The sequence below is a fragment of the Thalia democratica genome, chromosome 6, assembly GCF_965202585.1.
Source record: "Thalia democratica chromosome 6, ktThaDemo2.hap1.1, whole genome shotgun sequence".
Lineage (NCBI taxonomy): Eukaryota > Metazoa > Chordata > Thaliacea > Salpida > Salpidae > Thalia > Thalia democratica.
The window spans coordinates 45,271,538-45,286,938 of record NC_139170.1 but is presented as its reverse complement, the minus strand read 5'-3'; the positions used below and the strand labels follow the sequence as shown (position 1 = coordinate 45,286,938).

At 24.2% G+C, this 15,401-nt stretch overlaps 1 protein-coding gene across 1 annotated transcript; it reads right to left on the bottom strand.

The window, feature by feature from the left end:
* Positions 1-6,263: 6,263 nt before the first annotated feature.
* On the bottom strand, positions 6,264-14,426 carry LOC145839142 (alpha-(1,3)-fucosyltransferase fut-5-like). Its single transcript, XM_082946752.1, has 8 exons — positions 14,367-14,426; positions 9,582-9,611; positions 8,942-9,037; positions 8,637-8,713; positions 7,893-8,006; positions 7,440-7,649; positions 6,822-7,020; positions 6,264-6,593 (listed from the first exon to the last, which is right to left on the bottom strand). Exons 1-8 carry the CDS (start codon positions 14,424-14,426, stop codon positions 6,264-6,266), a joined length of 1,116 nt encoding a protein of 371 aa, XP_082802878.1.
* Between the last annotated feature and the right edge of the window lie 975 nt (positions 14,427-15,401).

The window sequence follows — 15,401 nt, the reverse complement described above, 5'->3', positions numbered from 1 at the left end:
TTGATGGGTCTTTCTTTTAATTCTGACGATTAAACTATTTGCTTTTTTACTTTTTTACTAGTTGTTTATTTTAGAGAGCCTTTTGCGAGACTGAAAATATTACGACAATTGGAGAAAATAGACAGAAGTATTAATAACAAAGTTAGCTAATTTAAATACAATTGATAGATTTTACAGTTTGCTGTTAAGTTTCAATGACGTCAGCACGCATCATAAAATTTGGAACATAATTTGCAACTAAATGATGCAATATATTTTGCAACATATTTTGCAACATTATTTGCAACGCAATTACTTTTAGTTTTGGTTGAACTTTCTGCCTAACTTACGATTTTAAGCGAATCGACATAACGAGATAGAATTTGATTATAAATGAAAATATTTTCAACTAAATTGTTTTAAAAATGTATTGCTATCATGCAACGTTGGATTTGTAGAAGTTTAATTAGTAATTTGTTTTAATAAATTCATGCTTTTTGCTAACAAAAAAAAAAAAAAACTGCTTAAATTTTGATAGTTTTGAATATTATTTTGTCGATTTAGATTTGTTTTGAATCAAAACTTGTTTAGTATGCATGTTTATTGATTAGTAAAACATCATAAAATTACATATATTAAAATATAACTGTTTATGAATATTAAGTAATAAACATAAAAATATAATATATTTTATTTTATGTAAAAATATTTATAAATACATTAAAATTTTGAATATTCATTAATCTAAAACAACTTTGTCAGAAAAAAATTATTTAGATGTTTATTTTGTAACATCACATTTATTATTTAAACGATAGATTTATATAAGTAGCTTAATTTTAAACACCTTGTTCGAAAAAAAAAAGTAAGACTTCTGAAGAAATTAATTTATTAGAGAAAAAACATCGAAATAGTAAAATAACATAACTGTGAATCATTTGGCAGTTTAAAATGTTTTGAATTTTTTTTTCCTATATAGTTTTATATGCACCTGAAACTTATTCTTAACTACTACTGTGCACAGGTGCATACTGTCAGAAATACTGCTTTAAAGTACTATAGCATTTTTACTAATTAAATCAAAATTTTTAGTTACAAAATGAAAGCTCCTAGACTTTTTTACACAAATTCAAAAATGCTACTAGAGCTCAAACAAAGTTGTCCAATGAAAGTAATGAAACATAAATATATAAGATTTTTTTTTTTCGAAAAAAACTTATATAGAAGTTAAAATTTTGAATATTCATTAATCTAAAACAACTTTGTGCGAAAAAATATTGTTTAGATATTTATTTTGTAACATCACATTCATTATTTAAACGATAGATTTATATAAGTAGCTTAATTTTAAACAATAAATAAATATTAATATAGTTGGACAAAAACATCAAATAATGACAACTTCAGTGCAGAGTTGTGTGATTTAATAAGTCTGTATATCATTAACGAAATATCATAGGTCCATCGAATAAAGGTCCATACTGAGACTACGGTATAAGAAGCGATCTTTAAGGCCGACTTTAAAATCTTTGTAAAATTCAGCAACATAGTTTTCGTAACTGTTTATTTCATTACAACATTTTACCTGGATGTCTTACCAGACCTATCCTTAAAAAGCTGCAGCCTACACCAGAAACTCATAAATGATGGAGTTTTACAGTTAAATATTGTAATATAAATGATATTTTTTTAACCTTTTTAACCAAAGTTAAAAAAAAAAATTAACCTAAATTGAATGATTATCTATTTTGTCTTGTTGTTTAAATATAACTAGACAATTTTAAGTAAAATAATCGAATTACAGTTTCGCTAGTTTTTCATTATTTTTAGACACAGCTTATTTTAAATAATTTTTTTTAGCTTCGATAGGTCTTTCTTTTAATTCTCACGATTAAACTGTTTGCTTTTTCACTTGTTTACTAGTTGTTTATTTTAGAGAGCCTTTTGCGAGACTGAAAATATTACGACAATTGGAGAAAATAGACAGAAGTATTAATAACAAAGTAAGCTAATTTAAATAAAAGTGATAGGTTTTACAGTTTGCTGCTAAGTTTCAATGACTTCAGCACGCATTACAAAATTTGTAACATAATTTGCAACTAAATGATGCAACATATTTTGCAACATTATTTGCAATGCAATTACTTTTAGTTTTGGTTGAGTTTTCTGCCTTGCTTACGATTTTAAGCGAATCGACATAACGAGATAAAATGAATTTTGATTATAAATGAAAATATTTTCAACTTAAATGTTTTAAAAATGTATTTACTGCTATCATGCAATGTTGGATTTGTTAAAATATAGCTAGTAATTTTTTTCCGTAAATTTATGCTTTTAGCTAACAAACAAAATAAAACAGCTTAAATTTTAATAGTTTTGAACATTATTCTGTTGATTTAGATTGTTTTGAATCGAAACTTGTTTAGTATGCATGTTTATTGATTATTAAAGTATTTTTAAATTACATATATTACAACATAACTGTTTATGAATAGTAAGTAATGAAACATAAAAATATAATATATTTTTTTTATGTACAAAATTTTATAAAGACATTAAAATTTTGAATATTTCTGAATCTAAATCAAACTTGTGCAAAAACAAAATTTTTTAGATGTTCATTTTGTAACATCGCATTTATTATTTAAACGATAGTTTTATATAAGTAGCTTAGTTTAAACAATAAATAAATGATAATATAGTTGGACAAAACCATCCAATAATGAAAATTTCAGCGCGTAGTTGTGTGATTTAACAGGTCCGTATATCTCCAACGAAATATCATAGGTCCATCTAATAAAAGTCCATACTGAAACTATGGTATAAGAAGTGATTTTTCAGGCCGACTTTTTTTCTTGGATGTCTTACAAAACTCATTCTTAAACAGCTGCAGCCTACAGAAGAAACTCAACTATAATACGAACTGTATCAATTATAATTTTAACTACCCTAAAAACAGATGTAAAAACACTTCGAAAATTATTTAAAAGATACTATCAAAAAAGTTAATGTACGAGGAAAAAGAAAGTACACACCAAAATTTTTATTATCATTTTTGTTTGTATTTTATTGTATTAAGTAAAGCAACCTAATATTTATTTTTAGGTTGTTTTAAACGGTCACAAAAATTTAAGTCATCTTAAAAATTAAACAGGGTTGTACTTGAAATTGAAAAAAAAATAAATTTATGAGTTAATTGTTTTATTCTATTTGTTCTGAACTCTTGAAAACTTAGTAAAAAAACTAGTGTTTTTTGTAAAATATTTTAAATTAAATTAAGCAAAATCTAGCTTTTTATTATTTTAGACAGATGTACAATTGGTAAACCATAGCGTAACATAACAATTAAATTTTTACTAAATTTTAGGATCTTTAAGTTTTATTTTTGTTGATAAACCATTAGCTTTAAATTTTATTTTACTTCCATTTATTTTGGTCCAAATATTTTTTCAGATTTGTTGACAACAGCTGAGGATCTCCTATATCCAATTATAGGAGTAAAACATTGTTTTGTTAGTAATAAATTGTTAAAATAAATATTGAATAACAATTTTATGAAATGATTTATATTAAATCTTCTGAATAAGTTTATTTAGGTTCAAAAAAAATCGAACTTAAGCAAAAATAAAAACTGTCAAAAATTAAACTATATTAATATTTCAATTTTAGAAAGCAATGCTAACAACTTGCTACTTTTTTAAACAAATAGACAATAAAGTTTTGACTGTTTAGATATATACAAATTCGCAAGTTTTTCAAACTTTTTTTTTTTTTTTTTGAAAATCTGCGAAAGCAAAGAAACATTTATTTAATACCTTTCAGTTTTTAACGTTTAAATTGTTTTGTGTATAAATTTAACTTTTATATAAAAACTTGGTTACGGGGAACACTTTAAACAAAATGTCTTCCGTGGATCGCAGTTATTAAAAAAACTGTAGTAATTATTGAGAATAACTAGTTTATATCAAAATGTGATAAATAAGGAATAAAAAATTACTAGTAGTAGTTAATTATCAAAATAAACACTATTTTTTACTAAACTTATTTTCTGTTCAAAAAGAGCATGTTTTGCGCTAGATATAAATTGCTAGCTGCAGCTTTAAGGACTGAATTAGGCCTGACCAGTTGGCTTATCCCTACTAAATATCAAGTAAAATTCATCTAAAATTTTTTATTTTTAAGCTGAAAAACTATTTTTACAAAAAAAAAGCTTGTTTTTAGTCTTGTTTTTGGAAAATACAATATAGTATTAGAATTAATAAAACCCTTAAACTGTTTAAATCATATGTAAATACCATTAGCCGAACTAAGCTAGAAAACTGAAAAGAAGTTACGTGTTTTAATTAATTTAAAAACTATTTCTAAGTTCGTTTTAAAATAGTAAATTTTAATATAGCATAAGAATTAATAAAACCCTTAAATTGTATTTAAAATTATATGTAAATACCACTAGCTGAACTAAGCTAGAACATTGAAAACAAGTTACGATTGTTAATTAAAATAAAAACTTATTCTAAGTTCGTTTCAAAAATATTAATTTTTAAAAGAAACAAAGAGAAATTTAATATGCATTTAGAATTTACAAAATATATAATCAGTATAAAAGAAAATTTAAAACATCAATTACTCTATGCTCTGGCATCGTACGACCATCAACAACAGATTCCGAGACAGTCTACTAATTCAATGTGTGCAGGCTAATGTTTGATGTGCAACTACGAAAACATCTCATACTAGTTTTAAGTAGCCACTATAATTCTAGTTTAAGATTATTTTTTTAAGTTTTTGTAATACTGTAATGATAATAATACTAAATAAGGTGATATTAAAATTAAGGTGATGTAACGTTTAAAATAACACGTTTAGAATTTTAAATGAATATCGAATCGTAGAATAAACATATTATCTATAACAAAAAACTAAAATTTTGATTCATAAGTTGATATAAATATGTTAATACAACACTTTTTATAAGTTAATTTTCAAATTCAACTCTTGTTTTCGGAAAATAGTAAAATTTTTAATAAACATTAATTAAAAAAAAAATTACTTAAGTTTTATAGTTAACTTTGTTGGTTTTCAATTTAAAATACCAAAAAACTACTTTTATTATATCAACTTTTAAATTATCTTTCTTTGTTTTAAAATTTCTAAGTTCATTTTTTGTATAGCAAAACATGATAACTATACTTTTGTTGTTCACTTAAAAAACCTTACAAACAAGAAAAACAATAATGAAAACATTTCATTTCTAGTTAATTTTTATCAAATTTTCATGCAAAACCATTTACCAGCTACGTTTGAACAGTTTTATATAAAACAGTTAAGCACAAATATTATAAATTACTAGACATAGTTTTTTCATTATAAAATTTTCAGAAAAACTACAGAGTATAGTTTGTAGCATTTATACGCATTGTTTAAATTTTAAAGTTTGAAGAAAACCATTATAATTTCATCATTTTAAAATACTTCACTCATGTATGAATAACTTTTAACTTCTTAGCATAAAGATAATGATTGAAGGATGATAAGGTTGTGTAAATTGTTTTAAAGTATTTTATAACGACAAATAATTTAAACCACAATTGTAAAAAAAATCTAAAAATAATGTGTGTACCGTTTTTAGTTTGTTTTTTCAAGTTAAGTTAACTGGACAAAAACAAATTGCTAGTGAATTTCAAACCTATAATACAGTGTTTACATAAACAGCAAAAAAATATCAAAGTTAAAACTTAGGTTATAAAATAAAATTGAAAAGAATTAGGTACAACTTGTTGCATAGTTTGATGAATATAAATGTAAAAAATAAAAAGTATAGCTTACAAAATAAATTTTTTAGGTTATTTTACCAAAAGATATATTTTACCATAGCTTAAAAACAAAGTGTAAGAAGAAGTATACACCTTGACATTTGTTTAGTCATAAACTTTCATTTTAAAATCTAACGAAAACCATAGAAAACTGTTTTTGAGTTTACACTTAATTTGGTAAATTCATTCATAAATTTCTTTTTATACGAAGTTTAAAATAGAAAAATACTTTTAAACTTCTTGGCACAAACAAATTATAGTCATTGCAATAAAATACGTTTAAAGTAATAAAAACTATTTAATTATTAGTTGTAAAACAGTAAACACTAAAATAAAAATGTCTACGAAAAATATTGTGTAAAAACTTTTGGCAATAAAGTTTAATTTTATTAAACTACCAACTAAAATAGATTAATTATACAAAACAACTATTAGTTTTACGTTCATTTGAAATTTTTTTTAAAAGGAAGATCACAAAATACACTCTTTATCTTCTTCATTGTAAAACCATTTATCAAGCGAGTTAAAAATTTTACTTTTCGGAAATTCCCTTCTTCCGTTTGCAAACTTATATCCCGTTTTACCTGACAACTTTGTCAACTTCAAGCAAAGTTCGCAGGCCCCCGTTGCCATGTTGTATCCATAGAATTTCTCCGGGTCGTCCAGTCTCCACGCCAAGTACTCCATGTAGGCAGTGTCGTTTTTGTCCAGGTACTTGATGTGGTCGATCAATTGTCCCAGGTCGGCGTAATTGTCGACAAAAATGGCGCTTTTCTTAGGAATCACCGCTTCGTAGTCTTGCTAAATGTTTATATTACTTAAGAACTTGGCAAAATTTCAGCATAAGTTGGTAAGCGTTTATCAGCTGCACAAGTATACTTTTTTGTGTGGTATGGATTTATGTTATTAAAAATATTTTGTATTTATAATTTATTACATTTGTATAAGTATTAAAATTAGTTAGTATTTATTTAAAACTGTGCCTTGTTTTAATTTTATTTTGTGAAAGACTCAAATAACAAAAATTACTTTTCTTGCACCGTAAACAATAGGGACAGCCCCGCTTAAGAAAGCGTTTTTGTGCAGCTTTTCAGTAATGTAGTCCTTGCACATGTGACTGTTTTCAAATGAAAGGTAGAACTTGTGCTTTGATATAAAATTCAGCATTATTTTTCCCATGTATTGTAGCCGGTTGCTTACGACTGGTGCCCCCGGAAAACAGTTTCCCCTTAAAACTTGAAACACTAAAACGACCTACTTATTAATGTAGTAGCAAAGTTGCAAAACAATCTTTTCACTAGTTTTAAATTTTTTTGTAATAATTGTTTACTTTACTAGTTTAATATTTTACTGCCATAACTACTGAAATCAATTTGTACTTATTCTTTAAAGACTTGATTATGCAAACTATGTTTCGGTAAAAGACTTTGTCAGTGCTTAAATAAAAATTTAAAAATGAGAAAAATATGTAACAGTCATGGAAAAAGAATTTAAACAATTAAATAAAAACAAATTTTTACTTAGAATTTTACTAAAACAAGTTCTTATTAAACAACTTATTGTAATTTTAGGATTATTTATTGGGCGTTTAAAAATAACTAATTTTGTAAATTTTACAATAAAATAAAATAATTGTGTTCAAATAACCTACGATCTACATCTAGCCCCATATCAACCAACTCTTGCACGAGATTAAATCTATTCTTGGCACCCACTGTATAGCCACAGTTAGTCGCAAACCAAGTGACTAAATGTTTCTTATTTTTCATCAATTCTTGTAAACTTGTGTTTTTCTTTTTCACTTCTAAAGCGGTTTTGTACATAGTGCTGTAAGGATAAAATACATCTCCGTCCCTTCTGAAAAATTAAGTATTACGTTAAGACCAATTTAAACACAATAAATTATATTCCTTAAAATGTTTTAGAGATATTATCCAAAAAATAATACAATAAAACAAAATTAAATAAAAATAATGTGGTTTATTTGCACAATTTCAATAACTTTGTTTATTTCCTAAGTTCAACTTTTTTTTTGTTCTACTAGGTTTAAGTAAACGTATCCAGAAAGTTTATTTTCTGCTACTTAAAAAAAATTCACACCTTACTGTCATGGTCAAGTTGAAATATTCGTCATAATTCTTCAAACTCCCTTTTTCTGATTTCACATAAGCCGGACTCTCCATCGAATGAAATGCGTAGTACTGGTCTGAGCGCCTGTTTTGTTATAAAAAGTGAGCAATTGTTAAATTGTTCTCACTGAAATAAAAGAATACTTACATACTTTACATGGATATTACTAGGAAAAAAAAATTTAAACAACGAATTTACTAGCAAACTAATTAAGTTTAAGCAAATAAAATTATAAAGGTAAAAATAAAGAAAAATTCTTCAAACAATTAAACTTCTAACCACAAGTACAAGTAGTATTCTGTTATTAAGTAACATTGTTACTGTTTAATACTAATAAAATATAACTAGAGCTGCCTTATTGGTCAAGGTTTTTTTTCTTCATAAAAATTATTACTACAAATCAAGAAGGTTTATTAAAAGTAAGCTGAAAACTTCATAACTTTTATTAAATAATTGTATCCGTATAAATTGATATTCAAAATTAAAGATTAAACTGTGACATAGTAATTATATAATATGTTTTGATTACAACAAAATATTTTCATATGCTTCTTTGTAAAAAGTACTCATATATTTAAAAAACTGCGATGCTTTTACCATATATACAGTTTTTAAAACACTTTTATAAAATGAGTTCCTAAAAATTCTTTTGTAGATCTAAAATTTTTATTTATAACTCTGACTATTATTTTATGTAATTTCAGTTCAATTTACCTTTTTGTTTTGGGTAGATCGTTTTTGTTCAGTTCCTGGTAATGAAATATTACAGCTTTAGTGCCTTCCTCTTCAATCTACAAAAGTACAATTAAAAAAACTATTTTTATTTAGTTTCAGTGACATGGTTTCATCATTATTTATAAATGACATTAGTTTAAAACAAACACTTTTCAAATCAAAACGTAATTTACTTAAACTCAAAAATGTTAATTAAATTTGTTCCTATATATTTTTTAGTTTTTGACAATAGTTTTAGTTTAAAAAAAAATAAATGAATGAAAAAAAAAAAAACAACAACAAACCCTCCTTCTGTTGTCTGTTACCACGCAACTACCGCATTCTGACCCCAATTTCCTACGAACCGGACTTCCCCAAGGACGATACCAATAAAGTATTATCTGCAATTATTTTGAAAATTTTAAGTACTAAAAGTTTGTTTTTATCTTATTACTGTAACTAAAATTATAAATGGTAACTATAAGTATATATAGAATTTAAAACTTATTAAAAACATTGAAATAAAAACATTTTAATATGAAATAATTATTAGTCATTTTTCAATTACTTAATGATAATTTTGTTTACACTTTGTCTATTTTGCTTTCTACTAAAAATAATCTTTTTATATAATGATAAAAAATTGCTCATTTTTAAGTAGTAATATTCATTATAATAATATGATTTTGTTTCATTATAGTTTTTTTTTTACAGGATTAATCAAACTTTACAATTTACATGTTGTTAAACGTAATTATTCCAATAAGTATTAAATTTATACAAAGATTATGTTCAGACTTTGCGCATAATTGCCTAAAACAATTGAATTTTGTTAATTTTCTGCAATAAAATTTTTAGATTGATTTACTTTAGTTAATTTAAATAGTATTTGTTTTTGAAGATCAACGTCATGCAAAACTTTTAATCATAAAACAGTAAACTCACAGTCTCATCTCCGTTTAAAACGAAACCATCCTGTTAAAAATGTTTATGTTTTAGATGTAAGAAAATACAGCCTATTTTTCAATATTTACCTTTAAAAACATTTATTTGAAAATTTTATGAAAAACTGTTTGTATCACAAGTTTACAAGTGTTTTGTTTCTAATCTTAGCGTTGTTTTAAAAAGCATAACATCTATAAATGCAGTTTTTAAACAACCATTAGTTAAATCTTTGTTGCGATTCAAACTTTGAAATTTTATTACAAAACAATGTTTCACTCGTTTGAACTAAATCAAACAAGACCATCAGTTGAATAAAACCTTATTCAAATATTCTATATAAATATCCTTATCATTATGTCGAGAACTTTTGCTACGATCTATAAAATAATTATTATACTAAACAATTGCTCCAACTAACATCAAAGTAGAGGTTATTAACAAAATAAAATATTTCACTTGAACGGTTACTGAACAATAAACATAATCCAAAAGTTGCTATTACTGAGATTGCTAAAAATAATCTATTTTTATGAATTCTTTTCATGTTTTTTTTTTTTAAAGTCTTTCTTTTTATACACCTAAACTAGAAAAAAAATAAAGTTTATTAAAACCAAGCACTAATAAGAATTTTTTATACTTCTTTGGAAATTACTTCTATATGCGTTAAATATTAAATTCAAAATTTTGCTTATTAAGATTTATTATCAATGATTGTTAAAACTAAAATAGTTTTTTTTTTATTACAAACCTATAACTAGTCACTGGAATAACAATTAATATCTATTCAATAGTAACAGTTTTAATTGTTTTAAAGGAAAAACTTGATTTAAGCGATAATTTAAGTTTTTAAAATATACATAATACTTTTAACTCCTAAACTACAATTATTTTTTGTAAACTTTGTTAAGGTTTGCTAAGATTAAAAAACCTAAACTAGTAATCTAACCAAAATCTAAATATATCTTACTATAGAAGGCAATTTAAATATCTTTAAAAAATTATGAAGGCTAGTTATAACTTTTGTTTAATGATTTTTGTGATTTTATTGTACAAACACTTTTATATAACGACTAAAAGCAAGTTTTTAAAACACAAAACAATCAATTAAAGTACGAAGCTATAACAAAAATATCGAATGACAGTTTTAAAACTATTCTTATAGCATGATTATTATTTATACAAAGCACTTATAAATTTAAATTAAAAAATTGACATAGTTCGAAGTTTTTGTTTTACTTAGTTCTTTGTTTTTGTATAACTATGCGAATGTTTAAAAGCAAATAAAACGTTATAATTTTTTAGATAAGGTTAAATACTGAGAAAAACTTAATTTTTAACCTAAAAACCTTAACTATTTATTGATAAAATAGTTTGTTCAACATCATTAACTTTTTTGGTTTCACAGCATCTATTTGCGTACTAATACAACTAAATCATCTCTACATGATTGTACTTTTAGATTTAAGTATGTTATCTAAAAAAAAGTCAAAGAATAAATTTTTTAACTAAATTGAACTATCTAAATAATTACTTCTATATATTTTTAGTTAAAAACTTGCATATTTTATGCTTTTGTTTATTTTGTACATCCTTTCAACAAAAAAATCCTGAACTAAAAACTCAAACTCTAAAACGTTTTACTTTATGTAGCACAACTACAAAGCAACTACAAACCAAATAAAGTTTATATTTACTTGAACCCTATGTAGGCTTAAAAGAATTTAAACAAAGCTTTTATTTTAATTGTTTTAGAACAGTACTTTAAGTTCAAAAACGTTATCTGATTAACAAACTTTTTCAACAACAAACTAATGGTGTTTGACTAAGATACTGCAGTTCAGTTATAAACTGTGAGACTTGTCTTTACAATCATAAACTAAATGCACCTAATTTGATTATATAACTCATTCTTTATTTTTAAACAACTGCCGTCTAATTTAGTAAGTGCATGCTCTGACTTTATACATTTAACCGAGTATTACTTTTTTCTTCAATACCATCGGAAAACAACAATCAGTAAACATTTGACCAACGGACTTGCACATTGCAATTTGTGACAAACAGTAACAATGGATACCGCAACACAAAATAAAAAGTAAATAAAGTTTGCGTATTGAATTACAAAGAATTTTAGGGTTTTTGTTTGCATTTTATTGTGCTAAGTTGAGCTACCTAACAGTTATTTTCACGTTGCTTTAATTAAACGGTCACGAAAATTTAAGTCATGTTAGAAACTAAATAGGGTTGTAATTGAATAAAAAAATTTTTTAAATTTTATGAATTAATTGTTTTATTTAATTATTTCTGTACCCTTGAAAGCGTTTAGTAAAAAATTAATAATTTTTGTAATAAATGTTGAATTAAATTAAGTTTTAGTCCGAGTCAAAAAAAAATCCAGTTGTTTATTATTATAAACAGTTATACAATTTGTAAAACTTATGCCGTTTGAACCATTGAAAAATTCAGTAAACGACGAAAGCTTTGGACACTAGTTTGATTAATCGTTTCATTGGAAAGCCTTGTTTGAGCTCTAGTAGCATTTTTGAATTTGTGTAAAAAAGTGTGAAAGCTTTCATTTTATACCTAAAAAATTTGTTTTAATTAGTAAAAATGCTATAGCACTTGAAAGCAGCATTTCTGACAGTATGCACCTATGCACAATAGTAGTTAATAAAAAGCTTTAGGTGCATATAAAACTATACAGAAAAAAAAGTTCAAAACATTTTAAACTGTCAAATGATTCACAGTTATGTTATTTTACTATTTTAGTGTTCTTTATTAATAAATTAATTAAAGAAAAAAATAATTCTTTTTTTTTTTTCGAACAAGTTGCTTAATTTTTTAAAGCAAGCTAAACAAACAGCTAAACCAATTTCCTTAAAAACGCTTTGTTTTACCAAAAAAAATGTACACTTCAAAAATTAGAAAAAAAAACTGTTTAAACTCTTTTAAGTTTTATAAAATTCGATTTAGTTTTGTAATTACCTCATCCATTCAACAAAAATTGTAAACTGTTTTTAAAGCTAAAAAATTGAACTTGTATGATTCATGATTAAACATAGAAAAGCTAACAGCTAAAAATTTTTGCTTAAAGTTTATATTTATCCAATTTTTACGAACAAATTGAATAAAACATTTTAGTTTGCAATATTAAAGTTTTCTTGTTTTCTTAGAACAGTTCAATGAGTCGAAAAAAGTTATATTGATAGTAAATTGTTTTTGATAACCTTCGTATAGCGTATGACAGCGATAATGCAGTTTAATTAAAAATAATATAAGTTTTCTTAGTAATTAACAATTAACTATTTAGATTTTCTTTATTGTTTACTAAAATATCTATTTTTTGTAAAGAATTTTTTTTGTTTGGTCATTACATGTTTACTCTGACTTATTTTAAAATAAGTTTTTACTTTATGTTTATACTTAAACAAATACTTATGTGAAAACAATAAAAACTAGTATAAAATACCGTAACTTCTTGCAACACATTAAGTTTTTATTAATTTACAACGTAAATAAAAATCTAAGTAAATAAAGAAGTGAAACAACTTATCTTAATTTACTTAATAGACTTTAACTAAGTTGTTTATTTTTACATTTTATGTTTCAAAAATCGTTTTTTTTTTTAATACAAAACTTTTTTTCATACTTCACTTAATCAAACTACAATTATTAAAGTTTACTGGTTAGGACAGACACAAATGTTTAAACATGTACTTTTTTCGAATCGGTAATGCACCATTTTACGTTTTTTACGATATTTATATCAGTGTATTCAAGAATACTATTTACTAAAATTGCAAAGTTTCAAAATTAGTTAAATTTTAAACTATAAGTTTCTCGCCTTTAAAAAAAATCTATATTTGAACAAGCTAAAACACTACGTATTTAACAAACTAAACTGTATGAAGTATACTGCTTTACAAAAAGCTTATTCTTTTTTTCTTCTTTAAAAATACACTGGCTTAGAATAAAATAGAAAAATCTGTTACACTTAATCAAAATTATAAACGTCATGTTTTTCTTTTTATTACCGACTAATTATGTTAATAACTAACTAAAAAAAAACAACTACTAAAAAATGCTACTCATTTGAAAAAATAAGAATAAAAATTTAACAGTTATGTTTAATAATAAGTATGATTAATACTTAAAATAAACTTTATCTACTAAGCGTGTAGCTGAGATGACAATAACTAAAATAAATACCAAATCTATCAATTAAAAAAACTTTCTATAAAATACTCGTTTCTTAAACTGAAAACGGTTTTGTTCAACTAAAACCAACCGAAAAACACAGTAAACTATATACTAAATCTAGTTTGTATTGATTTCTTTTTTGTAAAAACAGTTTACTCATAGAACAACAAAACTTTATTGTCACTAAAAGGCGTGAACTTTTACCAGCGTGAATACGCAAAGACAAAGTTTGTTTGTTAAACGAAACTTAGATCAAAATTTTGAAACACTTATTATGTATAAAAAACTAATCTTATAACGGTTACTTTATTAAAAAAACAATATAAACCCATAAATCGTTAGATACAAATGTTAAAATGTTTATCTGCTGTAAATGATGTTTGCTTACAAAATAACAATAACTTGTTATAAAAAGGTGTGATGAGAGATTTTACTTTTATGTTTTTGTCAGCTTCTCAAGTTCTTGTTTCTTTATTCAAAGTAATTTGTGTAATAAAAACCAAAAAGCTACTTTCTAACGAACAGAGTAATAAATCATAGTGAAAATCAGTGTTGCTATAATTTCATATATAAGTATTTAAAAACCCAAATTGTTAGTTTTAGTCCGAGATGTAATGCTCTGACAACGTAGTGCGATGTATTCATTGTCACAATGACAACTACGTTAAAAAGTACATAAAAGTGTTTTAATATAACTAAAAACTAAATAAAGTTTTAAAATAACCGGTTTATGTGCTGAAATCGTTTTAGTTTTGTTTTCAAATAACTTGTTTTGTGATGTTGTTATTGCTTTTGTTGTTGTTGTTGTTTTTAATATTACAGCTATTAAAGAAGTTGAAGAATCATTCTGTAAAATATTCAAAAAATACCTAACATTTATAATGTGCAACATAAGACTTATTTTCAGTAACAAAAAACGTTTACTTATGTTAATGTCTTTATTTTAATATTAAACTTTAACTTACGTTGAAATAGTATTCTTTTAGTAAAGTAAAAGGCTTTGTGCAGTCTAGCTCTGTTTGCAACAGTAGTATCACAAAAGTTGTAACTATTCCACAAATCAAGAAAGGTCTGAACTGTCGATTTGTTTTCATTGGGAGTTTTAAGTCTTGAAACAAAGGAAAAAAAAAACATTTTAAAAATAAAACAAATTTTACAATTGTTACTTATAAAATACAAATATAAATCACTCATTTTGAAACTTTTGAAAGTTTTTTAATTAATTTCGTTGCGCACATCGTCATAATAAAGTTGCTAAAAACTGATAAAGGTGTAGTATTATTTTTAGTTTAGTATAAGGATTTTTAAATATCAAAATGAAAATAGTTACATTACATAGACTCAAATGTAAAAATCTGTGTAAAGGAATAAGGACTCAAATATAAAAATAAGATTAAGTTATACTTTCAAGATTATAAGCTACTTTTAAGATAGAATTAATAGAATGAAAACATTTGTAACTGTACAAACTTTACATAAAACAGAACTTAAAAAGCAAAAAATTACAAAAATTGACAATAATAGGAATACTAAAAACACGATGTTTATAAAGTTTTCTATTATATAAATCTCATTGTTTAAAATTTTTTGGCTCGCGAATTTTAATTGAACAATGATTGT